The 27,875-nt window shown below is 51.0% G+C and overlaps 1 protein-coding gene across 4 annotated transcripts in view; it reads left to right on the top strand.

Moving 5' to 3' along the window:
• MYO15A (myosin XVA) overlaps positions 1-27,875 on the top strand; it is a 115,763-nt gene that overhangs the window by 70,354 nt on the left and 17,534 nt on the right. For 3 of the 4 annotated variants that reach the window (XM_082199565.1, XM_082199564.1, XM_082199563.1), the window contains exons 40-54: positions 233-362; positions 865-986; positions 1,407-1,466; positions 2,776-2,851; positions 4,348-4,463; positions 5,995-6,113; positions 7,113-7,254; positions 7,344-7,455; positions 8,439-8,513; positions 10,238-10,443; positions 12,127-12,263; positions 20,445-20,517; positions 24,032-24,104; positions 24,996-25,069; positions 27,433-27,515. In XM_082199565.1, coding sequence (XP_082055691.1) covers positions 233-362; positions 865-986; positions 1,407-1,466; positions 2,776-2,851; positions 4,348-4,463; positions 5,995-6,113; positions 7,113-7,254; positions 7,344-7,455; positions 8,439-8,513; positions 10,238-10,443; positions 12,127-12,263; positions 20,445-20,517; positions 24,032-24,104; positions 24,996-25,069; positions 27,433-27,515 — 1,598 coding nt within the window. The remainder of the gene's footprint in view (positions 1-232; positions 363-864; positions 987-1,406; positions 1,467-2,775; positions 2,852-4,347; positions 4,464-5,994; positions 6,114-7,112; positions 7,255-7,343; positions 7,456-8,438; positions 8,514-10,237; positions 10,444-12,126; positions 12,264-20,444; positions 20,518-24,031; positions 24,105-24,995; positions 25,070-27,432; positions 27,516-27,875) is intronic. The other variant, XM_082199566.1, reaches the window with a different exon arrangement.

Here is a 27,875-nt window from a genome sequence, read left to right as displayed (position 1 = left end):
GATTTGATTGGCCGGTTAATAAAAAATATTTTTTTTTAAAAAAAGAAAGGAATCCCCCCAATCGTGCGGGGCTAGCCTCCACCCACCGCGCACATGGAGGGGCCGTGAATCCCGCCACCCCACCTCCTCCTTAAGGCAGAAGTGGCTTTGTCAAACCAGGACTGGCAGTGCTCCTGCTGAACATGCTCTGAGTGCCAACTCAGGTGTGATGTGGGTATTGGCTTGCTTGCAGGTCATCAGGGAGTTGGGAGCCAAGGAGGCAGTAGCCATGGTGAAGCCTGTGACTTGTGCCAAGGTGGCTGTGCCCTCTGCCATCCGCCTGCCACCCGCCATCACCAGATCTTTTCCCGAGGCCTCTCCAGGTAAAGAATGGCTTTGTGTTCTCTGTGCTTGATTCCTTGACTGCCTCTTGGGCTGCCTGAGGCCTGGTGTTCACATGCAGCAGAATGAGGTGGTGGACTCTGAAGTAAGTTCAGGTGGGAGGTGCCATCTTTTACTTCTCCCTCCTGTGTAAATGCTCTGTTTTTCAGCTACTCATGCCTCTGTAGCTTGGAGAACACTTGGAGTAGGGGTGGCCAAACAAACGGTGGTTAAGCAAGGCTGTTGGTTTCAGACATAACGCTGAACCATAGTTAAAACAAACCGTGGTTTGTGAGCCAACAGTAAACCATGACTTTGTTTGTTGCCAGAAAGCAAGCCATGGTTAGTTTACTGGGCTGGGTTTGAACGTTCAAGCAAACCATGATACTTGTGTGATCTACCATGGCTCCTTGAGTATGGTATGTGGCCTTTCCTTAACAGAGAGCCCTGGGGGGCAGGCTGTTCCTTCTCCAGCACAGCTGCTGACCAATTCCTCTCTTCTAGTGTCGGTCTCACGTGAACTATCATCTGAGGATGAGCTTATCCAGACGCGGCTTCACCGGCGTTGCAGTGAGGAGTTCTATGCATACCGCAATGTCTCTTGGAAAATCTATCTCAGGAAAGAGGTATTTATCCTGAGTAAAGCTGCTCTCTCCTTTTCCTCATTAGCAAGGGGGGGGGGGTTGGAAGAGATATGATAAGGGAAGATACAGGGAACCAGGCAGAGAGCCTTCTCAGTAGTGGCACCCGCCTTGTAGAATGCCCTCCCTCTACATAAGCTGCGACACATTTACTTGGGTGGAGAAGGGTGTATAAAGACTGGAGAATGTGAATTTGTTTCTTCCCCACCCCACCCACTTTCTCTTCTGGCCCCGTCCACCACTGCCAGGTGGCCCTGTGAAGGTCCGTGAGAAGGGAATGCGGCTCTCTGGCTGAAAATGTCTCCCCACCCTTGGCTTAGATGAACGCACCTTGGTCTGTTCCAGCAGTGCTCTTAGGGTGGTTCCGGTCTCTCCCTGATCACCTTCTGCTCTCTTTCCTGGCAGGTTTTCTACCCAAAGGACAGCATCAACAACCCTCTTGTGCTAGATCTCCTTTTCCGGCAGGTGAGATTCCGGTTCTGCTTCCAGCTGCTTCGGCGGGGCTGTTCCTCAGATCTTTCCTTGCACCAAGAGGTGCAGCCCGGATCCCTTGCAATGCCCACAGCCACACGTGACCTGAGAGAGTTCAACCTCGGCGTCCTCTCTGAGGGCCCTTCCAAGTGTCCTTAATATTGTGCATTCATGGTTACTTGTGCTCATGATGGCATTGGGGCGGTGATGTGTGATCCCACGTTGTTGTTTATTACTGTTATTATTAAATTTATATATTGCCCTTCATCCAAGGATCATAGGGCCGTTTGCAGTATAAAAACACAAAAATGCATAACGTAATAAAATACAAAACAATACCCCCCTGGTTTGAAAGGTAATACTTGATGGTTTACTCGGCAAAAGGTCTGGGAGAAGAGGAATGTTTTCACCTGGCACCTAAAGAGATGCAATGAAAATGCCAGTCGAGCCTCCCTGGCATCTGGCTGGCCACTGTGAGAACAGGACGCTGGAGTAGATGGGCCATTGGGCCTGATCCAGCTCAGGGTTGTCTTGCGTTCTTACGAGCTTTGATCCCTGTGCCCTTCAGATGTTTTGGGTGCCAACTCATTGGGGCTGATGCAGTGGCGTAGCTGTTAGTATCTTCAGCTCACAGTCAGAGGTGCTTGGCCTCCGCCGAGGCAATTGAGCGAGATACTGTGTTTACCTTCCGTCTGCGACCCCGGCAGGCTAGTTAAACAAACCCGGCGATTCTTCTCATTAGACGTGAGAAAGAACACACCCTCTGCTTTCCTCTTCTTCTCTCTCCCTCCCTGCATTCTCCCAGGGAGGGGAAATGAGACAGACAGGAGCCCTTTTACATGTTTTATTCCTGTCACTCAGCAATACATAGAAATGCGTCTGTTTCCTTCAGACTCCATCAGAAGAGACACACACTCCTCCCTTGTACTTCCAGCACAGGTCACATGATACTCTGAGCTAACATCCGGTGCTCAGTACAGAGAATAGGCTCCACCTTTTCTCCAACAGTACATCTGCAAACCATAACATCCTGTTTTGCATTCCAGCCATCTGGAGCTGGCTTTTGCCTTGGTGCTTTTTCCCAACAGTAGTGTGGGTTGTCAGCACCCGGGGCAAGGCAAGTAATTTGCGCCCCCTAACCCGTGGATTTGCGCCCCCTAACCCTAACCCCCAGATGTTGCGCCCGGTGCGGCCCCCCCTGCACCCCCCCACGCTACGCCACTGGGCTGATGGGAGCCGGCGTCCAAAACATATGGAGGGCACCAGGTTGGGGAAGGCTGACGCAATGCGTTTCTCCTTGCAGATCTTCAACGATACCTTGTCCGAGGCCTGCATACGCATCACTCAGGAGGAGAGACTCCGCATGAAGGCCCTTTTCGGTAAGCCTTGTTGTTTCAGCTGGGGTGGCTCGTTATCTTTGGCTCCTCCCTCCCCAATCCTGCCCCAGGGCAACATAAAGCCATAGACCTGAAATGAGTTCCAGGAAAAAAAGGTCAGGCCATGTATTCAAGAGGATCCAAGGAGGGACAAGGGAACAAACATTTATATACAGATAAATTATGTGTTTATAATAATTTGCATGGTGTGGAGGAAGTGGCGGGGGTGGGGGAGAGAGAGAGAAATAAGAAGGAAGGAAGAGAAAGAAAGAAAGAAAGAAAGAAAGAAAGAAAGAAAGAGAAGTTATTTTCCATTTCTCATAATGCAATAGCTATGGGGTCATCCAGTGATTGGGCGTAGAGTCAGGACAAACGAAGGTGTGTGTTGTTCCCACAACACCTACTTAATTTATGGAATTCACTGCCACAAGATGTGCTGGTGTCTGCTTTAGAAGGACATGAAACAGATTCATAAAGTAGGGATGGTCCCCTGTGGCCTTCGAGAAACGGTTGAATTTTCTCGTCCCTGGCTGTATTGGCTTTGCTGGCTGGGGCAGATAAGAAGTAGAGCCCGACAACATCGGCAGGGCCAAAGTTTCCCTATCCCTGTCATAGAGGCTAGGCCTGTTAGTGGCAGCCAGCCACAAAGGCAAAATGGAGCCTCATGTTCAGGGGCAGTGTATCTTTGAATGGTAGTTGTTTTGGCCAAACTCTGGCCTTCCTGTGAACCTGTGGACTTCTGAAACCATCTGGTTGGTTGTTGGGGGAAGGATGTGTGGCTAGATGAAAAATGGGCCTCCTGTAGCCTGTTTCCAACAGGGTTCTTCCTCAAAGGCAGGACTTATTCTTGCCAGCCAAAGTCCTGCCATTAACTTAGGCTTGCCCATTCTCTCATGCTCAAGTAACTGAGGGCAGTGGCGTAGCGTGGGGGGTGCAGAGGGTGCCAGCCGCACCGGGTGCAACATCTGGGGGGGGGCGTGCTTGCACTTGCACCTCTCTGCCCCTACCTGGCTCACTCATTCTCTCTCACTGCAGTGCTGGCTGTGCGAATCCAATCCGAGCCGCCGGGTCGCCGCCCACTGTGGAGGGGGTGGGTGCCAGGCGTGCGGTGCGGAGAGAGAGCGAGAGACTATTTGGGGGAGGGACAGTGCAGCGGCCGCCCAGCGCAGCACTGAGCATGGGAGAGAACCACACCAGACCAGACCAGGCAGCAGCAAGAAGAAGCTGGCAGCGGCGGCAGGTTAGGGGTTAGGGGGCGCAAATTACTTGCCCTGCCCCGGGTTAGGGGGCGCAAATTACTTGCCTTGCTCCGGGTTAGGGGGCGCAAATTACTTGCCTTGCCCCGGGTTAGGGGGCGCAAATTACTTGCCTTGCTCCGGGTTAGGGGGCGCAAATTACTTGCCTTGCCCCGGGTGCTGACAACCCACGCTACGCCACTGACTGAGGGATCCTGTGGGATCCGAGAGTGGTGTAAAGCCAGCCTCTGTTTCTTTCCTCAGCGGAAAACAAGCTGGACTCCTTTAGTCCAGTGGCCGATGAAAGCGTCAAGAAGGAGATCATCAGCGTTGCCCGGAATGGCTGGGAAGTCTATTTCTCTCGCCTATTCCCTGCTACGGTAAGAAGCATCCACATGTTATTGCAGCAAAAAAAAAAAAAATCTTCTGTGGGAGCTGCTTAAATCCAGGCAAACTGAGTAGACAAAACAGGAATGGGGAACCTGGTGCCTTCTAGATGTTGTTGAACTCCAACTCCCATCATGCCTGGCCATTGGCCATGCTGACTGGGGCTGATGGGAACTGGAGTCCAACAACATCTGGGGGTCCATAGGGTTCCCCATCTCTGTCACAGGACATGATCTACTGCTTTAGCCACTGCCTGTCCTGCTCCCACCCAAGACATGCAGACAGAGCCTCTTGTGAGCAAGAAATATATCTTTATTCAGGGGGGTAGCAGTACAGGCTTAGCATCAGAAACAGAGTCCAGAAGCCACAATTCAGGAGTTCAGAACCAGGCAGAAACTGGAAAGAGAATAAAACAATTTAAAAATTCTGAAGAAATGTGCATGCACACGAAAGCTCATACCAATAACTTAGTTGGTCTCTAAGGTGCTACTGGAAGGATTTTTTTTTAAAAAAAATATTTATTCATTTATTTTATTTCTACAACTTAAAAAGCCAGCATAAAGCCAAACTTTGGAGCTCACGGCACATTGAAACTGGGCAGGCGCCTTTGCTGTACTGCTGTTGGTATCTGTTAAAAATAATTTTGTTTAAGCAGTCTAACCAGACATGTACATTAGACATAATATACAGTGGTGCCTCGCAAGATGAAATTAATCCGTTCCGCGAGTCTCTTCGTCTAGCGGTTTCTTCGTCTTGCGAAGCAACCCTATTAGCTTATTAGCGGATTAGCGCTATTAGCGGTTTAGCAGCTATTAAAGGCTTAGCGGCTATTAAAGGCTTAGCGGATTAGCGGCTAAAAGGCTATTAGCGGCTTATAAAAAGGGGGGGAAGCGGGGAAAAATTGGAACACTCGCAAGACGTTTTCGTCTTGCAAAGCAAGCCCATAGGGAAAATCGTCTTGCAAAGCAGCTCAAAAACGGAAAACCCTTTCGTCTAGCAGGTTTTCCGTCTTGCGAGGCATTCGTCTTGCGGGGCACCACTGTATTGTAATATTTTACTGCCTTGTGGGTGTTCTAATAACTGGCCCTTTCAGCCTTTGTTTCTTGATGGCTTATCCCCACCCAGCTATGTCAAGATGGGCTGGCTTGTTATCCTTAAACCAGCAGTGTTTGCTGCAGTTTTAACCAAACCTTGATTAATTCTAACTTTGACTAATTCCAGGAATTATGGGTTTCCCGACACCCACAAACTCTGAGGGCCCAAACACATAACAAGGGAACAACCTATTCTCTTTTTATTTCTTTTGGCTAACTTCTTTTTAACATCTGATTCCATCTGCAATTTTAGTGTATATTTTCTGTGTTTTTAAAATTATTTACTTAATTTATTATTAATTATTAAATGTGCATGTTGTCCTTCATCCAAGGCATTGCTCTCTCTTGGATGCCCCTTGCTCTCCATGCTCACCCTCCCTCCGTAAGCTGAGCCATGCCACGCCTAACGGCTCGGTCTTGCTCCTTTCAGGGCAGTGTGGGCACCGGAGTGCAGATCCTGGCTGTGTCTGACACAGGGATCAAACTGCTGCGGCTGGTCAAGGGCACCAACTTACCTGGGGAGCAGCTCCGGGTGCTGCGGGGCTACAGGTGAGGCTGCAGGATTGGCCAGGATCCCTGGGAGGAGATGGAAAGGTGAAGGACAGGGAAATGCGGGTAGGTTTAGTGAGGAGTGGGTCTCATCAGCTGGCAGCATCGGGGAAGGGGCTGTAGCTTGGTGGTGGAACACCTGGTTTGCATGCAAAAGGACCAATCCATGGCATCTCCAGGTAGGGATGGGAGACCCTCCTGTCCTGGAGAGCCGCTGCCAATCAGTGTAGGCAGCACTGAGCCAGATGAACCAAAGGTCCAACTTGGCTTGGAGGGGAATGGCTATAGCTCATCGTTGTGGTCTACTCTAAACCACTGAGCCTCTTGGGCTTGCCAATCAGAAGGTCGGCGGTTCGAATCCCTGCGCCGGGGTGAGCTTCCGTTGCTTGGTCCCAGCTCCTGCCAACCTAGCAGTTTGAAAGCACACCACTGCAAGTAGATAAATAGGTGCCACTGCGGCGGGAAGTTAAACGGCGTTTCCGTGCGCTCTGGTTTCCGTCATGGTGTCCCATTGCGCCAGAAGCAGTTTAGTCCTGCTGGCCACATGACCGGAAAGCTGCCTGTGGACAAATGCCAGCTCCCTTGGCCTGAAAGCGAGATGAGCGCAGCAACCCCATAGTCGCCTTTGACTGGACTTAACCGTCCAGGGGTCCTTTACCTTTTACCTTACCATTTAAGAGGTGGGTAGCTGGGGATCTCACTAGCAGTCCACAATGCAGTGCAGCCAGCTGCCCTGGGAGGAAAAGGAGCAGGGCTTCTGGGGCCCCAGCACAAAAGGCCCTGGCCTTTCGCCCTGGGCCAGTCCCTGACAATGCCCTCAGTCCACAGGCGGAGTCTCTCCCTTTGCAGCAGTGCCCCCCATATTCCCCTCTGAGAACCCTGGAGGAACGGCATAAGTACCATCGTCCAAATGCGCTGTGTGTCCACCTTTCCTGGATCCACTTTCAGCACCACTGACCTCCAAGCTTGGCAATGAACCCCATTTCCCTTTTCCCACAGCTACGGCGATATCCTCTTTGTGACCACCGGCTCGAAGAACATGCTGGAGGTCAACCTCACCAACGAGAAGCTCATCCTTTTCTCCCCCAAAGCTGCCCAGATTAAGGCACTGATTGACTATTTCCTCAACGAACTCAAGAAGGTAAAAAGACATAGCAGAGGCCCTCTCTTTGGAGCACGTTGTACCCCTGCTGCTCCAGCCAGCCACCCTTTGTCTTTCCCCCCTTCTAGGATTCACAGTACATGGTTGCAATCAAGAACCATGTTACAGACGATAAAAGCCTCTTACGGTTCCATAAAGGAGACATCATTTGCCTGCGGCCAATGGAAGGCTTGGATCAAGGTGAGAGACCATCATCAGGAAGTCTGTGGGGCGAGGATGGGAAGTACAGTGGTGCCCCGCAAGATGAATGCCTCGCAAGATGAAAAACTCACTAGACGAAAGGCTTTTGCGGTTTTTGAGCTGCTTCGCAAGACGAATTTCCCTATGGGCTTGCTTCGCAAGACGAAAACGTCTTGCAAGTTTGTTTCCTTTTTCTTAACACCGTTAATACAGTTGCGACTTGACTTCGAGGAGCAACTCATAGAACGCGGTGTGGTAGCCTTTTTTGAGGTTGTTGGTGATTTTTGAAGCTTTTCCAAAACTTTTCCAACACCGTGCTTCGCAAGACGAAAAATTTGCTAGACGAAAAAAACTCGCAGAACGAATTAATTTCATCTTGCGAGGCACCACTGTAAATTTTTTTTAAAAAAAATAAAGATTGACTTACTTTATAATCATGCATTGGTTCAATGGTTCGTCTTGCGAGGCACCACTGTAACACAAAAAATCTTGAGCATTTCAGTCTATGTTTCTCTTAACATACAGCCTTTTTCCATATGAAGTTTTGCACAATCTACACATTTTTGCAAGCCATTTACCTGGCACAATCCATTTTTTCTGCATTATTTTCACTAATATATGCAGACTTTCTCCCACTACATCCACATTTTTTGCACACACCTTTTGGGATGGATAACCGTTCCGCAAAATTCGGAGCAGCGCAATCAGTTCGAAAGGATTTCAGTGTGTGTCTTGTCCCGTGTTGCAGTGTGAGCCCAAGCCAAATTCCTCCCTTGCCGTATTGTGCAGAGAGGTGGGATGCATGCAGCCACAACATACGAGGGGCTATTGCAGATTGCAGGCGGATAATGGCAGGTGCAACAGAGGATCAGGGCTTCTACCCGGTTCACCTGCTCTGTGAATCAGGGAGCCTGCCCAGGGCTAGGTTAAGAGGGTCTTCCGTGCCCTCCTTTGACACCGCCGTGACTCTCCCGTCCCCACAGACCGCTATTTCGGCTGCGTGGTGCGGAAGAAAGTGATGCTCCTGGAGGATGTGAAGAAGGGCACCCAGGATTTTGGTGGGTGGCTCTTGCGTGCGGTGATGTGCCCTGTCCCCCTTTCTCCTGCGTGCAGTGGCCTTTCTTTCTCTCCTGGACAAACAGACTCCTGCAAGCTAAAAAGCAGCCTATGCATTCTGCTCTTGCTCAGTGGCAGATCACAGACATGGTACAAGGCAACTTCCCATGTTCCTTCCCTCAAGAGCAGGGTCCCATCTGCACTAAACATTTAAAGCACCCTCATACCACTTTTAGTTAGGGACGTGGGTGGCGCTGTGGGTTAAACCACAGAGCCTAGGACATGCCGATCAGAAGGTCGGCGGTTCGAATCCCCATGATGGGGTGAGCTCCTGTTGCTCAGTCCCTGCTCCTGCCCACCTAGCAGTTCAAAAGCACGTCAAAGTGCAAGTAGATAAATAGGTACCACTCCAGCGGGAAGGTAAACGGCATTTCCATGCGCTGCTCTGGTTCGCCAGAAGCGGCTTAGTCATGCTGGCCACATGACCCAGAAGCTGTATGCCGGCTCCCTCAGCCAGTAAAGCGAGATGAGCGCCACAACCCCAGAGTCAGCCACAACTGGACCTAATGGTCAGGGGTCCCTTTACCTTTACCATACCACTTTTAACAGCTGTGTCTTCCCCCGAGGATTCTGGGATCTGTCATTCATTAAGGGTGATGCAAGTTGATAGGAAACCCCTATTCGACACGCAGAGCTGCAGTTCCCAGCGTGGTTCACCAGTCAATTCCTCTTCCCAGGGAGCTCTGGGAATTGTAGCTCTGGAAGGGGAATAGGCATCTCCTAACAACTCACATCTCCCTTAAGGCACTCCCCAGGATTCTTTGGGGAAGCCATGACTGTTTGCCAGTGCCGGATTTATGTATAAGCTAAACAAGCTATAGCTTAGGGCCCCACTCTCTTGGGAGCCGTTAATAATTTAAAGGGGGGAAAAACCTGGATGAACATTTCCAAAATATAAGAAAAAATAAATAAAACCTACATCAATTTAAGTTAGAGCTTAATAATTATTTCACTATTAATATACTTCTTAATTGTATTTCAGTTCAACAATTACTTTGATAAAATACGTATTTTGTTATGTGCAAATGGCTTTAGATACCTATTAGGTCTATAAATTACCATATAGCATATATTCATCACAAAAAACAGTGACAATTTGTTGTTGACGAAGGACAGCTGGACATATAAAGGGCCCCATTACCTTCAGTAGCTTAGGGCCTCATCAAACCTCAATCCGGCCCTGCTGTTTGCACTAAGTGTTTAAAGTACTGTTTACAATAGTGCTTTAAATGTATCGTGCAGACGGGGCTGCTCAAGCAAATCTGACCTGGAGCTCTGACCAGGGACTATCCCATGACCTACCGGTACTTTGGCCTATTGGATGCAGTTCCCTTCTCGACCAGAGGCAGTATAAAAGCTGTATGCCCACTTGCCATCCCTAAGGCTGGAGGTTCAAGACCCACTGCGAAAATCAAAATTAAAAGGGGGGGGGGGAGAAGAAGAAAAAGACCCACTGCGGATCTGAGCCCTGAAAATAAGGCTTTCTTCTTCCACTGACTGTTAAGGGCATAGTTCTCTTCTGGCTCCTTCTATCTGTCTCCATTTTCTGCTAGATAGATGAAAGCCCTTGACCTGATGTTGAGAGGGAGCAATAACAGCTCTACCACCATGAAAGGGGGGGGGGGATATTGACAGCATATAACTCAATGCCTTCTTCCTGGTGTAGGCTGGAAGTTTGGTGCCATCTATGGGAAATCAGGCTTCTTCCCTGCCGATTGCGTCCAGCCGGTGGCCGCACCAGATTTTACCCACCTTCCCGCGGAGAAGAAGGAGGAGCCCAAGGACACGCAGGCCAAAGTGGCTGTCCCGGCCTCGGTGGCTGTGGCTGTTGCATCCGCAGCCGTGGCTCAGGAGCTTGACAAGAAGACTGAGGCGAGTGCAACGTGGAGGGGGTGGCCATGTTTCTCATGCCAGGCCTCAAAGCGAGGTGGGAGTCAGGATTCGGGGCGAGGAAGGAAGCCCCGGGAACGTTGCAACACCCACCACTCTCTCACCAAGGTGACCAGAGAGGGAAGGCCACTGGGAAGCTGTCCCTAAAGCACCACACTTTCTTCCTCCTTGCTGTTCATCTTGGGAGAAGAATTGCAGGGCAAGTCCAGCCCTACCGTTAGGCAGTTGCCTCAGGCGGCAGATACTGGTGATGCAGCAACAGTAGCCCCTTGGCAGTTTCCCCTACATGCCCTGGCCATTCCTCACCATCAGAGGGGTGCAGCCTGGAGAGAATTATGAGGGCCAGACAGAGAAAACGGGGGGTGGGGTGGGGGTGGACTGCATCTGGGCCTCAGGTTTTAATTACCGTATTTTCCCATGTATAAGACTAGGTTTTTTTCCCTTAATAAATTATGTCAAAAATTAGGGGGTGTCTTTTACACAGATAGCGCCAAGGCCATTTTCTTAAATCTGAGTCCCCCAAAATAGGGGGCATCTTATACATGGAGGCGTCTTATAGACAGAAAAATATGGTAATTGATTTAATTAAACCTTGCTGCAACCTTGCTATGCAGAGTGGATGCCTCTTCCTCTGAGCCACTGGACCCAGGGGGAAGTTGAGCCACTCTGGCACCTGCGTTATAAGGACAACCACACCTGTTATCTCCCTTGCGTGACAAGTTCCTGCCCCCCCCCCAGTGGAAATAATGACATGTGACACAATTATTAAGGTTAATGGGCTAATTAAGGCCACAACTTTATTGGTTACAGGTGATGAGCGGTATTGGCTTAGGCACTGGTCCTAACCAACTATATTCGACTTCAGTCCGTCCACTTGAAGTCCGGGAGGGGTTAACCACCAGTAGGGGAAATCCTGCTGATGCACATCAGCTAGGAACTCCCCCAGGGTCACCGCTAGGGGGCGTGCCTTAGGCCCTCACCTCCCCAGGCTTTGGACAGGGCCATGCCCCCCGGAATCCTTTAACGGACTACCCTTCAATATGTGGGGCAGGTGATGGCGCTACCTCCCCTCTTCCTTCTACAGAACAATACCAACGCCTAACCGCCAATACCCAGAAAGTTGTGACGATTTGCTACGAGGTAGGCTGGAGCCAATTTGCCAAGTGGAAAAATTCCCACCAGGCCCCTCAACGGCGACCAACCAAGGTCCATAGCAAGGTCAAGGAACGAAAACCTTATAGGGCGGGAGGGTGGGAAAAGCAGGAACAGCTGGCAGGCGGGGAAAGAGGGAGATCCCTGGCCATGTCCTGCTTTAAATAGGACAGGCCACGCCCCCTGAGCCAGCCGATTGGCCGACCAGGGGGTGACACGGCTGGGAATCCCCCCAATTGTGCAGAGGGGCCATGAAGCCCGCAACCCCACCTCCTCCGTAGGGCGGAAGTGGCTTTCCTGCATGGGTATCCCTTCTTCGCAAGCCACCCAAGCCCTCTGCCCCCAAACCCATTGCCACTGCATTCAGGGAACTGAGAACTGGAAGGAGCAGGCGGAGTCCCAGATTCACCTGGGCTGCAATAGGTCCTTGGCCTTATCAGAAAGACTGCGCCCGCACACTCCCGACGAAATCAAGAGACGAACACCCTGGGCCTCTCCTTTCTTTTCCCCCAGGTGTGTCTGGCAGGCAGCGAATTCGCAGAGAGTGCAGAAGGCTTTCAGGGCGCCAAGGACATCGGCCCACGAGGCGGCCCCTTCAACATGCTGGAGTTTTCCAAGAAGTATTTCCGAGAAGGGCAGAGGGCAAAGATGTGAGTGCGTGCGGACGGACGGAGCCCCCTAAGGGCTTGTTTGCCCTCGAGAAACGGAGGCCGTCATCTCAAGTTTGGTGTGTCAGAGTTGGTGTCCCGAGGCTGCAATCCCCCGTGTAAGGAAAGCAAAGGAATTCTGGGGTGCTGCAACCGTGCCCCTCCACCCACCTCAGCATACCAGTTAGTTATAACACCCCTGCTAACGTTTACGGGGTGCGATCATCGCATGTCTTGGGATGACCAAGAGGTAAGTCAAGATGGCCCCCTCTTTGCCACGGGCAGTTGGCTCTCTTGCAGCATGTCAACCACCGCGATTCGCGGAAATCGTTTGCCTCTCAAAGAAGTAAATTGCATCGGAGGTTGAAGTGAGATAAGTTGGGGGGTTGCCTGAAGAGGAAAACAGACCCACAACCTACTGCACCCTATAGCTGGATATGTGTATGTGTGGCAGGCAAGACAGCATGGGATGGGTTTTAATGGGTAGGAGAGGCTATATTAATTGTGATTTCATGTGCCCACATGTGTGGGTTGAGCAAAGTTTCAAAACCCCATCCTTGGCAGCAAAATTAAACGCATAGGAATTAGGCTGTGAAACCTTGTTTTGAGCGAGACCAGCTATGGAGTAATCTGGCTCCCCCTTCTTCCCATGTGTCAGAGCTGCCACCCAGTCCCAGCTCACATAGGACCAAGTCCGCCAGCGTTCACTTTATAAGAGTCTTTATTAAGTTACAGGTTTCATTTCCGAACTGCAGCGTGCAGCTCTACACCTTCTGCCCTAGGTCGGCGAAGACCCGTCTGAGTCCCCGCCTCTTGCACACCAGCTTAATACCCTAGCCTTGCTCCACCTCCTTCGCCTCTCCCTACGTCTCTGGGTCCTTCTGCCCCCCTGGGCCTCCTCCCTTCTACTCTCCTCTGACGCTGACCCCCCTGATCCTTCTGCCTCCTTGCGGCGGGCTTTAGGACCTGGCTCACTCTCCGGGCTGCTTACTGCTCCAGCTTCCGCTGCATTTGAACTTGGCGCGCGCGCCCAACTCTCTACTTTCCTCTTAACCGTTGCCTCGCTCTCTGAGGAGGGCGTGACCACCCCTGACTCGTGCCCTCCCTCCTGCTGACAGCCTCCGGAACCCGATGCCTGGCTACCTTCCTCCCTGCTGCTCTCAGTCTTGAGCGTGGGTCCCGACTTCCAGCTGCTGCCGCCCTCAGTTATGAGCGTGGGTCCCGACTTCCAGCTGCTACTCTCTGAATCTCCTCTGTTCCCTTCCTCCTGGGGTGTCCCCCCGGATCCCCCCCTTGCTCTGCTCACTGGGGCTCCCTTTTGGGAGTCCTCTGACTCACTGCTTAGGCTTGGAGATCTCGGGTCGTCATCATCACTCATTTTCCCTTCGGATTCCTCCCCCTCGCTCTCTGCTTCCTCCCTTCTCTGCGTCTCTGCTCCTGAACCCCTGACATCCATCCCCCCCTCGAAGCCCCCCCTTCCCCCCTCCCCGCTTTCAGGTGTGGGTGCTGGGTGCTCCATCATCACGGGAGGGAATGCCGGATACAGTTCGCTCCCCGTGGTTGGCCGCCAACTGAAGACCTCCGAGTCTTCCTCCTCGCGGTCGCCGACGTTGACCTGTTCCGCTTCCATCTCTGTACCGCCGTGCTCGAACCCAAGGTCCTCCCCGAACACGTCCATGTCAGTCTCTGCGTCGGTCGCTCGACCTGGCATCTCCAGCCACTTCCGGCGCCATTGCTCCTCCGGTCGATCGTCCCACCAATACGAGGTGTCTGACGCCGAACCCGCCGGCGATCCTTCTGGGGAACGGGTGCTCAGTGCGGGTTCCCCGTCCGAGTCGAATCCATGGAACGTGCTGGAAGAAAGTGTGGGCGTGAACAGCCAGTCGTCGAAGAAGCTCGCTGGCATGGGTCTGTGTGGGAAAAGGGCATGAAACTCGTCCTTGAGCAGGGGTTCCTCCAAAGCGTAGTCTGGCACCCAGCTATTGGCGCTGGCCCGGGTGCCCTCTCTGGCTAGGAGGTATTCGACTCCCTCTTCCCCCCATCTGGAGTCCAAAATCTCCGTGACCTCGTTGATGGGGTCTTGCTGCGTCACCCCTCGCGTCTCCGTCCGCTCCCGGAACGGACTCGGTGCCGTCCCTGGCTCCTGGAATCTGTGAGGTGCCTTGTAGGGAGTGAGCACCGACCTGTGGAACACCGGATGCATTCTGGAACCCTCCGGCAGCGCCAGTCGGAAGGCTACCGGGTTGATCTGTGCTTCGACTTGGTACGGACCGATTTGCTTGTGCCCCAACTTTTTCTTGGCTAGTGACCTGGTCGGCACTGCGTGGGCTGCCAACCAGACCCAGTCTCCCACTTGGATCTCTTCGCCAACCCGCCTGTGCTTGTCAGCTTGCACCTTGTAGGCGTGCTTAGCTAGCTCCAGCTGTCGTCTGAGTTGATCGTGTACCGCCTGCAACTCTGACGCGAACGCGTCCGCCGTCTGTGGTTCTCCGTCCCCCACTCTCTCCCGTCCCGGGAAGGTTCTGGGATTCCTCCCATTGTTGGCGAAGAACGGCGTCACCCCTGTGGACACGTGCTTCGTGTTGTTGTAAGCGAACTCGGCGAGCGGCAGGTAATCCACCCAGGTCGCAGGTTGTTGATTGGCATAGCATCTCAGGTACTGCTGCATGATGGCATTGACCCTCTCTGCTTGCCCGTTGGTCTGCGGGTGTCTCGCTGATGCCAGATCGACCTTGACATTTAGAAAACTCATCAGCTTCTGCCAGAAATTCGAGACGAACTGGCGCCCGCGGTCGGACAGGATAGACCGCGGCAGACCATGCACTTTGAACACGTGATCTATGAACAGTTTGGCGGTTTGTTCCGCCGTGGCCACCTTCGCACACGGAATGAAATGTGCCATCTTGGTGAACAAGTCCACCACCACTAGTACAGCTGTCTTGCCTCTCGAGCTGGGTAGATCCGTAACAAAGTCCAGGGCCACTCTCTCCCACGGTTCAAACGGCGTTTGCAGCGGTTCCAGCAGTCCCGCCGGTGGTTTGTGCACCGGTTTGGCCCTCTGGCAGGTGTCGCACCTCGCAACGTAGTCCGCGACTTCCCCTCTCAGTCTGGGCCACCAAAAGTCCCTTGCGACTAATTCCACCGTTTTCTCCGTGCCAAAGTGCCCGGCCGTGGGTGCGTCGTGCAGCTGCTGCAGTACCCTGGCGCGAAGTTCGTCTCCCGGCACGTAGATGGCCCCTTTACGTAAGAGCAAGCCGTCTCGTATCTGGAACTCGTCGCCCTTCGCCGTGCCCTTGTGCACCTCTGCCATCTTCGCCTGCGCGAAGGAGTCGTCCTGCAACGCCCGCCGCACCGCATCCAGGTCTACTGTGGCTGAAGCGCACGCCCACGCTGTTGGCGCGAAGATGTGCATGGCTGCCGCTGGCGTCGCCTCTTCGAGGTATTGCGGTTTGCGGGACAGTGCATCCGCCATGACGTTGGTGTCGCCTGGGACGTACTCTATTCGGAAATTGAAGTCAGCAAAGAACTCCGCCCAACGTATCTGCCTCTGGTTCAGGAACTGAGCCGTGCGCCAGTGCTCCAGATTCTTGTGATCCGTGCAGACCTGCACCGTGTGCTTGGCGCCGATCAGGAAGTGCCTCCACGCCTTGAAAGCTGCATGAATGGCCAGCAACTCCCTGTCCCAGATGGTGTAGTTCTGCTCCGACTTGCTGAGCTTTCTGGAGTAGAACGCTCCCGGCCTCCAGACCCCCTGTGGGTCCCTTTGCAGCAGGACAGCTCCCACTGCTCTATCGGACGCGTCTGTCTCTACCCGCATCGGTCTGCTGGGGTCGATATGCAGCAGTTGCTCTTCCGACGCGAAGAGACGCTTGAGTGCCTGAAAGGACTGCTCCGCCTGCTCCGTCCAGATGAATTTCTTTTTCTTGGAGCTTAGCGTGTCCGTAATGGCCGCCGTCTGCATCGCGAACCCCTTGATAAACTTGCGATAGAAGTTGGCGAAGCCGACAAACCGCTGGACCTCCTTCCGATTGCGCGGGCTCTTCCAATCCAACACCGCACGAACCTTGGCGCTGTCCATGGCTAGCCCCTTGTCCGACAACTTGTAACCCAAGAAATCCACCTCCGTCGTGTCGAACTGGCACTTCTCCAGTTTGGCGTACAGTCTATGCTGCTGCAGCCTCTTCAGCACCTCCCGAACATCTTGGTCATGGGCTTGCTGCGAGTCGGAGAATATCAGGATGTCATCCAGAAAGCAGACGCACTTCTTGTAAAGGAGTCCCGCCAACACATGATGCATGAAAGCTTGGAAACAGTGAGAACCGTTTTGCAATCCAAACGGCATCACTCTGTATTCGTAGGTGCCCAGAGGCGTGAACATGGCTGTCTTCCACTCATCGCCCTCCCTCATGCGGATGAGATTGTACGCACCTCGCAGGTCCAACTTGGTGAACACGCGTCCCTTGCGCACCGTCGCTAGTAGGTCGTCAATCCTGGGCATGGGGAAATCAGAAGGCTTGGTCATCTTGTTTAAGAGGCGAAAATCCACCACCAGTCTTTTTTGGGGCGTGTCCTTCTTCTTCACGAAGAAAACAGGACTGCCCCCTACTGCCCTGGACTCCCGGATGAAACCGCGCTGCAAATTGTGATCTATGAACTGTTTGAGTTCCTGTAATTCGTCCTCAGACATGGAATACAGCTTCCCTTTCGGCAGCGTCGCCCCTGGTAGGAGGTCAATCTTGCAGTCATATTGCCTGTGCGGTGGTAGCTTGTCAGCCTCTTTCTCGCAGAAGACCTCCAGAAAGTCTGCGTATTTGTGGGGAACTGCTTGCAACGTTCCCAACTGCAGTTGTGATTCCTCCTCCTCTCCCTCCTGTCTGGGCAGGATGCAGTGTTCTGCGCAATAAGAGGAGCCGAAGATCAGCTGTCTCTGGTACCAAGCCAGTGTCGGACTGTGCCTGTCCAGCCAACTCATGCCCAACACAATGGGCGTGTCCGACAGTTGGGTGACATTAAAACTGATGACTTCCCTGTGGTTGCCAAGGCGCATCACCATCGGTGGCGTTTGCTTCACCACCTGCCCCCCTAGCAACTCTCTGCCATCCACTGTGACGACTTGCAGGGGCAGAGTGGCAGGCAGTAGCTGTATAGCGTGCTGCTCCACAAAATCCTGCGCTATAAAGTCTGCGTTGCTTCCAGAATCCACAGAAAGCGGCACTTCGATAGTGACGCCATCGGGTAGCTGGAGAGATGCTGTGAGCTGCACTACTGGTTTGGGTGGGAGGGGGTCCGTGGGTTGCAAGATCGCTGGGGACTGCTTCACTGATGCGTCTGGCTGGGCCCCAGTGCCTCTGTCTCCAGCCAGACATCGTCGTTTCCCTGCTGCGTTGCTGCAGTCACCATTGCTGAGGCTGCAGTGTGCTTGTGGAGCCTCCGGGGACACTCTTTCGCCAAATGGCCTGGATCCTCGCAGATGTAACACTTCCTGTTCCCTCTAGGAGGCTTCGCTTTCACTGCTGTCGGTGCTTGGGCTCTGGCTGCTGACTGAGCCCTTGCACCTCCAACCTCCATCGGTTCCCCTCCCCCTCCAGGCGGAGGTGTGGATTGCGCACGCGCTGCTTCTCTTGGAACGAAAGAGAAACTTCTCGCTGCTTCGCGCCCTCCACGTCCTTCATCTCTGCACCATGGACGTTCTTCCAGCCTCACCCCCACAGTCAGCGCCCTTTGGACCACCTCCTGCGTGCTTCGGGGCCTCTCCCCCCTTGCAATTTCATCCTTGACCGCAGAGCTTAGACCCTCCCAGAACAGGTCTCTGACAGGGGGCGAATCCCGGTCCCACTCTAAGGCACTGACCAGCGCAAAAAAGCGGGCGTGGTACTGCCGGACGCTTGCCCTCCCTTGTTTTAGTCCATGAATCTCCCGTCGGGCAAGATCCACATCAATAGTAGACAAAAAACACGCATCCATCGCTTTGATAAAGGCATCTGCATTCTGAAGCGCCGGATCTTTATCCCTCCACAAATTGCGTAGCCACGCTTTAGCATCCCCATGCAAATGGGATAGTATGAACCCCACTTTCTCTTCCTCATCTCTAAAGTCTTTTGCCAGCAGTTGCAGTGCGCACATTACGTCTGCTCGAAAATTGGGGTACTGTTGTAAATTCCCATCGAAGTGAGCCACAAGCCCTCCTGCTCTCCGTGCCAACCCAACCCCCTCCGGTCTGGGTCCTGGCTGCCCGTGTTTAACCCATGCTTCAAACCTGGCGTGGAGATCTCTGTAGGCGGCTGCCGCATCCTCCTCCCTCTTCTTGGATGCCAATACCTCCGCGTTCAATTGGGTAACTGCCTGTTGCAGCGCTGCAACTGTCTCTGCTTCCGTCATCTCTGCTAACCGTCGTGAGCTTGCTCCCAAACACCGATCCCCTCCTCCAGCTGCCTCTCTCTCCGCTGCGAGATATCAGGTGTCCGAAGCTTTTGTGAGACGGGTCTTACTGTCAGAGCTGCCACCCAGTCCCAGCTCACATAGGACCAAGTCCGCCAGCGTTCACTTTATAAGAGTCTTTATTAAGTTACAGGTTTCATTTCCGAACTGCAGCGTGCAGCTCTACACCTTCTGCCCTAGGTCGGCGAAGACCCGTCTGAGTCCCCGCCTCTTGCACACCAGCTTAATACCCTAGCCTTGCTCCACCTCCTTCGCCTCTCCCTACGTCTCTGGGTCCTTCTGCCCCCCTGGGCCTCCTCCCTTCTACTCTCCTCTGACGCTGACCCCCCTGATCCTTCTGCCTCCTTGCGGCGGGCTTTAGGACCTGGCTCACTCTCCGGGCTGCTTACTGCTCCAGCTTCCGCTGCATTTGAACTTGGCGCGCGCGCCCAACTCTCTACTTTCCTCTTAACCGTTGCCTCGCTCTCTGAGGAGGGCGTGACCACCCCTGACTCGTGCCCTCCCTCCTGCTGACAGCCTCCGGAACCCGATGCCTGGCTACCTTCCTCCCTGCTGCTCTCAGTCTTGAGCGTGGGTCCCGACTTCCAGCTGCTGCCGCCCTCAGTTATGAGCGTGGGTCCCGACTTCCAGCTGCTACTCTCTGAATCTCCTCTGTTCCCTTCCTCCTGGGGTGTCCCCCCGGATCCCCCCCTTGCTCTGCTCACTGGGGCTCCCTTTTGGGAGTCCTCTGACTCACTGCTTAGGCTTGGAGATCTCGGGTCGTCATCATCACTCATTTTCCCTTCGGATTCCTCCCCCTCGCTCTCTGCTTCCTCCCTTCTCTGCGTCTCTGCTCCTGAACCCCTGACACCATGCATAACAATGAATCAGACAACAACTTGTAAAGTACAGTGGTGGCCCACAAGACGAATGCCTCGCAAGACGAAAAACTCGCTAGATGAAAGGGTTTTGCGGTTTTTGAGCTGCTTCGCAAGATGAATTTCCCTATGGGCTTGCTTCGCAAGACGAAAACGTCTTGCAAGTTTGTTTCCTTTTTCTTAACACCATTAATACAGTTGCGACTTGACTTTGAGGAGCAACTCATAGAACGCGGTGTGGTAGCCTTTTTTGAGGTTTTTGGTGACTTTTGAAGCTTTTCCAAAACTTTTACGACACCGTGCTTTGCAAGACGAAAAATTCGCTAGACGAAAAAACTCGCGGAACGAATTGATTTCGTCTTGCGAGGCACCACTGTAATTTTTTTTAAAAAAAATAAAGATTGACTTACTTTATAATCATGCATTGGTTCACAGCGAATGCAGCAGCAAATCCATGCAAGCAAAATGCTTATGGTATAACCAGCTTCAGCCACAGGAATAGGGGTTCTCCTAACAACTCTCAGAACCCTCAACAAACTACAGCTCCCACAACTCTTTGGGAGGAAGACCATGGCTGTTGAAAGTGGTATCATAGTGCTTTAAATGTATGCTGTGGTGGCGGCCACACACACACAACAATTGTCCCAGTTATAGCCCCTCCTCTTTACTCCATTTATTAGCATGTGGAAATGAGTTGCAATTTGGGAAATCTTTGTGGACAAAATGCCTACCTGGCAAAAAGGGCAGGGAATGGTTTTCCCCCGATGGGCTTGAGCTGGTCCCTAGGGGACCAGGCAGTCACAGATCCCAAGGGAAGAGGGAAAGACCTCGTCCGCCTGGAACCTTCCCTGAAAGGCAGGTTGTAATTCATGTCTGGAATTAATTTCAGGGATCCCAACAAGCAGAAATCCAAAAAAAGTGGTGAATCGAATGGCATGGCAGATATTCTGAAATTCACCAAGGTAATACAGATAGTTTTATTGAGCAATGATAGTTTTCTTCTGACTGGCTGCCTCTCTATGTGTGTGTATTGTGGACTCTAATGGGACCCACTGAAGGGTGCCCGGAAGTCTTAAACCAGGGACTTTGGTGGGAGGCACTGGCGTAGCGTGGGGGGTGCCAGGGGTGCCGGCCGCACTGGGCGCAACATTTGGGGGGGGCGCGCTCGCTGCCTCCGGAGTCGCCGAAGAGCCTTGGGCGCAGGCTGTAGCGGAGCCGCATGTCTCGCGGAACCGACGAGCTGTGCGCACGTCCGGGCTGAAGGCGCCCGGCAGGCAGCGGCTCTCAGCGCTCGCCGCAGAGGACGCGCCAGGCAGCCCCTCCTCACAGCCCCGCCTCCGCCGGTGCTGCTGCAGCTGCTGGGCCGTTGCATTTTCCTCGCCTCTCTGCCCCCCTCCTCCTCCGGGCAAGCGGCGTCGTTTGGGCGGCAGCGGGGGGCGCAAATTACTTGCCTTGCCCCGGGTTAGGGGGCGCAAATTACTTGCGTTGCCCCGGGTGCTGACAACTCACGCTACACCGCTGGTGGGAGGGCCCATTCATTTTAAGGAATGAAACTTGATTTTTCAAATTTATTCAATGAGGGGGTCTTTAAAATATGTTTTTGGGTGTGAGGAATTCAAATCTGCTATTCTTTTTGTGGCTGGACAACATTTAGTTTGGTAAACTGTTTGATGAAGAAGCAGATAAACTGCTTTTGGAAAACCAAAGAATTTTAATTTTAAAACGTCAGGTAATGCCTAATAATAATAATAATAATAAACTGCAAGTTCTTAGCAATCCGTTTTAATGATTTCTATGCAATTCTACACACATTTTACTTACCTGGCAAAACTAAATTATATTAATTTAACCAAAATATATTTTGAATTCCTAAGTCATTTTTTTTTATTGCTTTCACTAAATATTTTCTTGAGTTACTTGTTTCAACTTTTTAGTACCCCTCACTTGGGGGATTTGAAAGTTGAAAAATTCGACATGCCCCCATGTCACTGAGCCACTCATAATTGTTTGGCTTGCACCGGGGAAATCCCTGCCCACTGCATCCCCAAACAGTTATTTATGTTTAGCAACATTTATACACCACTTCCTCCCCATCCAAAAAAAAAAAAAGACCTCTAAACGGTTTACAAAAGGAAGTGTAAAATAAACATTTTATAAATACATATAAAGACAAACATTAAAAACTAGTTGTATTTTTATAAAATTGGTTTGTATCCAGTATTAGTCATATTCAGAGTAAACCCACTGAAATTAATATCTAAAAAGCTGTCATGCAGCACACGTGCTTTTTCCTTCTCTGGAGGGTAGCACTCGAACGAATGGATTCAAATTACAAGAAGGAAGATTCCCTTCCAACTCTATGATTCTATGACTTGCTTAGGTCCATTATTTTAAATGGATCCACTTTAAGTAAAGCTTAGCTGGATACAACCCATTAAATAAAATGTCAGCCTCCACTTCTATGTTTCGTTAAACTAACGCAGTTTAGGTCCAGGGGGTTTTATTCAAGTGTGTAAAGCATTGTGTGCAACTGTCACACCCCTTTGCTTGCCTCAATTCCTTTTTTTTTTTAAAAAAAAAATTTTTTATTAGGTTTTCACATTTTATATAAACAACAACAAAACACAAAAACAAACACAAAAAACAACAAACATGTATACTTTCCAAAAAAACTTATTTTCTAACCCTGGTCCTTGACTTCCCCCCACCCCCTCCCTTGCATCCCTATTCCCAAATTTATGTCAGCAAGTTGGCATTCTCTTGTCCATCTTGATATTAGTCCTTTCATAAAGAAAAAACAAAAAAAGCAAAAATAATTTTTTCTAAGTTGGACCCCGATTCCCTTCCATCGATTTCCCATTTTGTCTTGAATAATAGTCTTATTATCTAAACCCCCTGGTCTTGAGTGTTGTTATAATTAGTTCCTTCCCTCCCTCCCATCCCCGATTTGCGTCCCTTCCCAAAACATGTCTAAAATAACAGTTCTTAGCCCGGGTTCCTCACGTCCGAGGCTCTCAAGTCTCTTTCAGTCCCTCTCCGCCGGTCTTGTTGGTAATCCTTTATGTCGGTCATCGAATCTCGAAAGAGTTCTTTTGCAATCAATCCATAGTCTCTTCCCATATTTAAAGACAGCTGCTGGATAATTTCCACAAGGCATGGATCTTGAAAGTAATCAAGGTCAGAGTCTATGTGGAGGCCCCAATTATATTTCTTTATTGCAAAGTCCTGAATTTCATAAACTCCCAGGGCCTCCACTTTCGTCCTCTGCGTCTTTCGTAGACCTGTAGTAAATTCAATCCAATAGTCTCCTTGCTTGTATTCCCCAGGTGTCAGCTTCTGGTTAGTGTTTTCCCACTTCACTTTTTCTCTTTCTTGTTTTGTCTTCTCCTCTTCTTTAGTTATCATTTCAAGTTCAGCTGTGGATTGTTTCTCACTCGGGTCCTCATTACATTCAGCAGAACTACATGTTTCAGAAGTCAAGGTCATCAATTGTTTGCTCATAGCCGTAGTCTGCTCTTGTAAGATTCCCACCAAATGGAACATCCTTTCGATTTCCCCCAGTATCTTTCCATCCACAGCCATTGTAATTCCACAGAATTCCCCCTAGAGGGAATCTGGTTACTTAGTGTTCTTTTCTCCAACAATCCTGTATCTTGTTATTGTTTCTTTATTTCCAACAATTTTAGTTCAAATGTAACTCCTTTTAATCCAGAGGAATCTTAAGTTGCAATTTTTCACTATTAACAGTCCGTTTGACAGCTTTGACAGCTGTCAAACTCTGTACCTCTTACACAAGCTCCAAAACAGGACGCTCCCGGGCCCGGGAGGGGGGGTTGTTTACAGCAAAACAAACGACTTCCAACACTCCACTCTCCTGCTCAAAGTTACTTTTCCAAATCTTGGAAGTTACTGTCTTTTTTTTTTTAAACTCACCCTTTACAGGGTAGGCACTCCAGCTTAGTTCTTATATCGTTGCTCTGGATCGTCTGCAAGGGGGGGGGGTGCGGACTTCCTCTTAGCACACCTCCCGATCGTCTCTAATTCAAAAGGTAAAATTCTTAAAGTACAATTCTAATTTACTCACGGGTTCTTCTTTTTAGTCCAAATTTCAAGGAAGGAAGTCAGCGCTCTCCAGTCATGGCTCGCGGCTTCACTCAGCGGCGGTAGCGATCGACTCTCAGCACCGCGCCGTCCCCCGTATCCCCTCCGCAGCCTTTAAAAAGGCTCTTCGCGAATCAGGGGGGGCGCTTGAGGTGCCCACCGAGTCTTCAGTCCGCAGGCTTCCGCGCCTGCGGTTTTTAAGGGTCCCCGTGTCGCCGGCACGGCAAAGACCCATCCACCGCTGAGCCGATTCCCTCCGGAGCTCGGAGGGAATCCGCCATTTCCAGATCGCGCCAACCCCGGAAGTAACCGCTTGCCTCAATTCCTTTGCCCATTGCCTGTGGAACCAAACCTCTTCCTTTCTTCCCTGCACAGGCCCCCATCCAGGAGTCGCTCATTGAATTCACGGACAGCAGCCTGAACAAAATAGCTGCAGAAACTTTCCAAGGTGAGGAGCCGGGAGGTCCACTTTAGGAAGGCACAAGCAGGACCCAGGCAGAACAGCACGATTCTCTCCTGCGATTCCCAGCAGCTGGTAATCAGAAGTATCACTTCCTCTGATCGCATGAGGAGAAAAGTGATCAGGCATGATGGGGCAGTATCTTTTTCTCGTAAAGTTGTAGTTCCGTTCTGTGTGTGTGGCAAAGGGAAGACTCCAAATGATCTTGGAGCACATAGTGTGCTAAGGAATTCTCTCTCACAAGGTGGGTGGCTTTAAAAGAGAATTAGAAAAAAATCACAGAGGATAAAGCTGTCAGTGGCTACCAGCTACAATGTCTAGGCCAGGGGTCAGCAAACTTACCGCGCCTCGGGCCAGTGTCTCCAGCGCTGATCGCGCAGCGGGGGAGCGCATGCCCATACGCATGCACACACACTATTTCCGGCACACTTCCAGGTCGGAGGAGCACCAGAAATAGCTTGCGCGCATGTACAAATAACGCATGCGCATGTGCGCAAGTTATTTCCGGTGCTCCTCTGACCTGGAAGTGGGCAGCTGCGCAGCGCAGCGCCGGTAAGAGCGGGCGGTGGGAGTTGCTGCGGGCCGGATAAACGAGTCCTTCAGGCCTTATCCGGCCCGCGCACCTTAGTTTGGGGACCCCTGGTCTAGGCTATTTCTCCACTATCGGAGATTGTATGTCTTTCTGAATACCAGTGGCTAAGAATTGCAAGTGCTGCTGTGCTCTGGTCTTGCTTTTGGGTGTTCCAGGGGCAATATGTGGGAAAGAGGACTCTGGGCTAGATGGGCCACTGGTCTGATCCAACAGGTTCTTCTTGACTTCTTATCTGGAGTGTCTTTCTCTCTCTGTGTGTGTGTTTTTATCTGCATCTGCTTTTCCAGCTGTGATGAAGTTTATGGGCGACCTCCCCCTCAAAGGACAAACTGAGCTAGAGGTGGTGTGTTCTCTTCTCAAGGTAATCAAGCTTCCTCTCTTCTTTTCAGGTTTTAAAACTGAATTTTAATAGCAACAAGCAAGTCACAGAGGAAAAGAAATGAAAGACAATTTAGTTTCAAAAAAAAGGGATAAGTTGTCTCAATTGTCAGTAAGAAAGTGCAGGGTACAGAGTCAATAATAAAACATATCAAGAAGGAAAGGATGCGTGGTCTCTAATTACCAAAGGATTCCATGGTCTAAATTAAAACAATTACCAGTACATATTTTTCCCCAAAAAAGGTTAAGAATTACATTGAACTGTGGTAAATCCAGACTCTTGCATAGACCCATTGGGCCTGGCATCCCTGAACCACTTGTATTTGTATATAAGATAGGTAAAGGTAAAGGGGCCCCCAACCATTAGGTCCAGTCGTGGCCAACTCTGGGGTTGCGCCGCTCATCTCGCTTTATTGGCCGAGGGAGACGGCGTACAGCTTCCGGGTCATGTGGCCAGCATGACTAAGCCGCTTCTGGCGAACCAGAGCAGCGCACGGAAACGCCATTTACCTTCCCGCCGGAGCGGTACCTATTTATCTGCTTGCACTTTGACGTCCTTTCGAACTGCTAGGTTGGCAGGAGCAGGGACCGAGCAATGGGAGCTCACCCTGTCACGGGGATTCGAACCACCGACCTTCTGATCGGCAAGCCCTAGGCTCTGTGGTTTAACCCACAGCGCCACCTGTGTCCCTTGTATATAAGATAAAATTAGGGCAAATGGCAAAAAGTGGTCTCAAGCACTGTGGCCCTTGGGCAATTTTGGCTTATGCGAGATTTTTTCAAGAGTAATCTGCTTTCTGGCCCTTGTGGGGAATGGAAGCTGTGGAGCCAACGCAGAAACAAGCTCCAACGAAGTCTGGAGCTGATGGAACTCCCTCCTGGGCTTATATCTGCACTGGGGCTGCACTCGCCAAGCCAGCCTGGTTGCTCTTGCCTCTCCTAGTTAAACATTCTCATTCTCGAGTGCAGCTGCTATAGTCCAGAGGTCACCATTGTGGCACCCGCAGGTGAACATGCACTCACAGCTTCACTTCCTTCCTCTGAAATCAGGCTTGCAAGAAGCGTTCTGTTGTAGCCAGTACAATAACATTACGTCTTGCACTCCATTGCAGCCTTGTGCGTGCATTGTGCGCACAAAGGTTTCTCCAATTTCCACATGTGCCCACAGGCCCCAGCACGATGGTGACCCCTTTTAAAATCCAACAACATATCAAGGACACAACATGGGCTGCCCCTTAGCCTTAGTGCAGCAGCATTCAACCTTCTCTAACCTGATACCTGCTTTTAAGCCAAACATCATGCTGCTGCAACCGCCTTAGGCCAGGCTGTGACCAATTAACCAATTAATGACCTGTAGTCTAAAGCATGCTCCTCTGATTTGCAGAGCTGCTGAGCTTGTCATAGCCATGGCGGGCTACAGGGCCAGATTTAGGTTTGATGAGGCCCTAAGCTACTGAAGCTAATGGGACCCTTTATTTGTCTAGCTGTCCTTTGTCAACAACAAATTGTCGCTTTTTTGTGTTGAATATATGCTATATGACAATTTATGGAGCTAAGAGGTATCTAAAGCCATTTGCACATATTGCCATGCAACCAGTCCATGCAGAATGTTGTTGTTGAGTCGTTTAGTCATGTCCGACTCTTCATGACCCCATGGACCAGAGCACGTCAGGCACTCCTGTATTCCACTGCCTTCCGCAGTTTGGTCAAACACATGCTGGTAGCTTCCTTCACGGATCGCTGCCTTGCCATGGCGAAGGGGCTTGAATAACTCAGAGAAGCTATGAGCTATGCCGTGCAGGGCCACCCAAGATGGACAGGTCATAGTGGAGAGTTTTGACCAAACATGATCCACCTGGAGCAGGAACCGGCAAGCCACTCCAGTATCCCTGCCAAGAAAACTCCATGGACAAAGACAATAGGCATGCACAATGTAGGCACCCTATATATAGAAATGAGCAAACCAGTAATATTTTAGGGATCAGGCTAGCAGGCGGGGCCTATTACTTACATCACAGGAGCCTACACAACACAAGACACTGTTGCTGTATGCAGGGTTTATTTTATTTGTTTTTTATCCTATATTTTGGAAATGTACATCCAGGTGTTTTTTTCTTTAAAAATTTTGGGGTTCCCCAAGAGAGTGGGGCCCTAAGCTATAGCTTGTTTAGCTTATACGTAAATCTGGCACTGGCGGGCTACTATGGCAAACTCTTCCATCACCTTCCCAGGCCAGAAGTCTTTGTGGGGAGATAGCAAGTGGTGGCTGCTACGAGAGCAGCCAGCAAGGGCTGGGACTCCCCTGAGGCATGTATAATTCCATACTTGCTCCTGATTCTCCACTAGCTCTGCGGGGACCACGAGGTCATCAGGGATGAGGTGTTTTGCCAGATCATCAAACAGATCACAGACAACACCAGTACCAAGACGTACGTGAGTCTCTGGTAACAACTCGCAGGCCTGTGCACAGTGGTGGCTGGGGGGGGGGGGGGCTTCTATCCAGTAGAAGCACACAGCTTGTAAACCAACAGAAAAATGCAATTATCAATGTTTCTAACCTTAAATTCAGTTATCTTCCTTTCAACCTGTTTGAGATTAAAAGAATAATTATGTCCACATGTAAATTCATCATTTCCGTGCACATTTATCATAATTTACACCTTTTTGTATGCAACTTTCCCTAACGTAACACATTTTTTAAATGTTCTTTTCACTGATATTTGCATTTCTGTCTACAACTGTACCCTACTAAAGTGGTACCTCCAGTTATGAACGCTTCTGGTTACGAA

The sequence above is a fragment of the Podarcis vaucheri genome, assembly GCF_965113315.1.
Source record: "Podarcis vaucheri genome assembly, chromosome: 14".
NCBI lineage: Eukaryota > Metazoa > Chordata > Lepidosauria > Squamata > Lacertidae > Podarcis > Podarcis vaucheri.
Note: the sequence above shows the minus strand (reverse complement) of the source record. Positions and strands in the feature narration are given on the sequence as shown.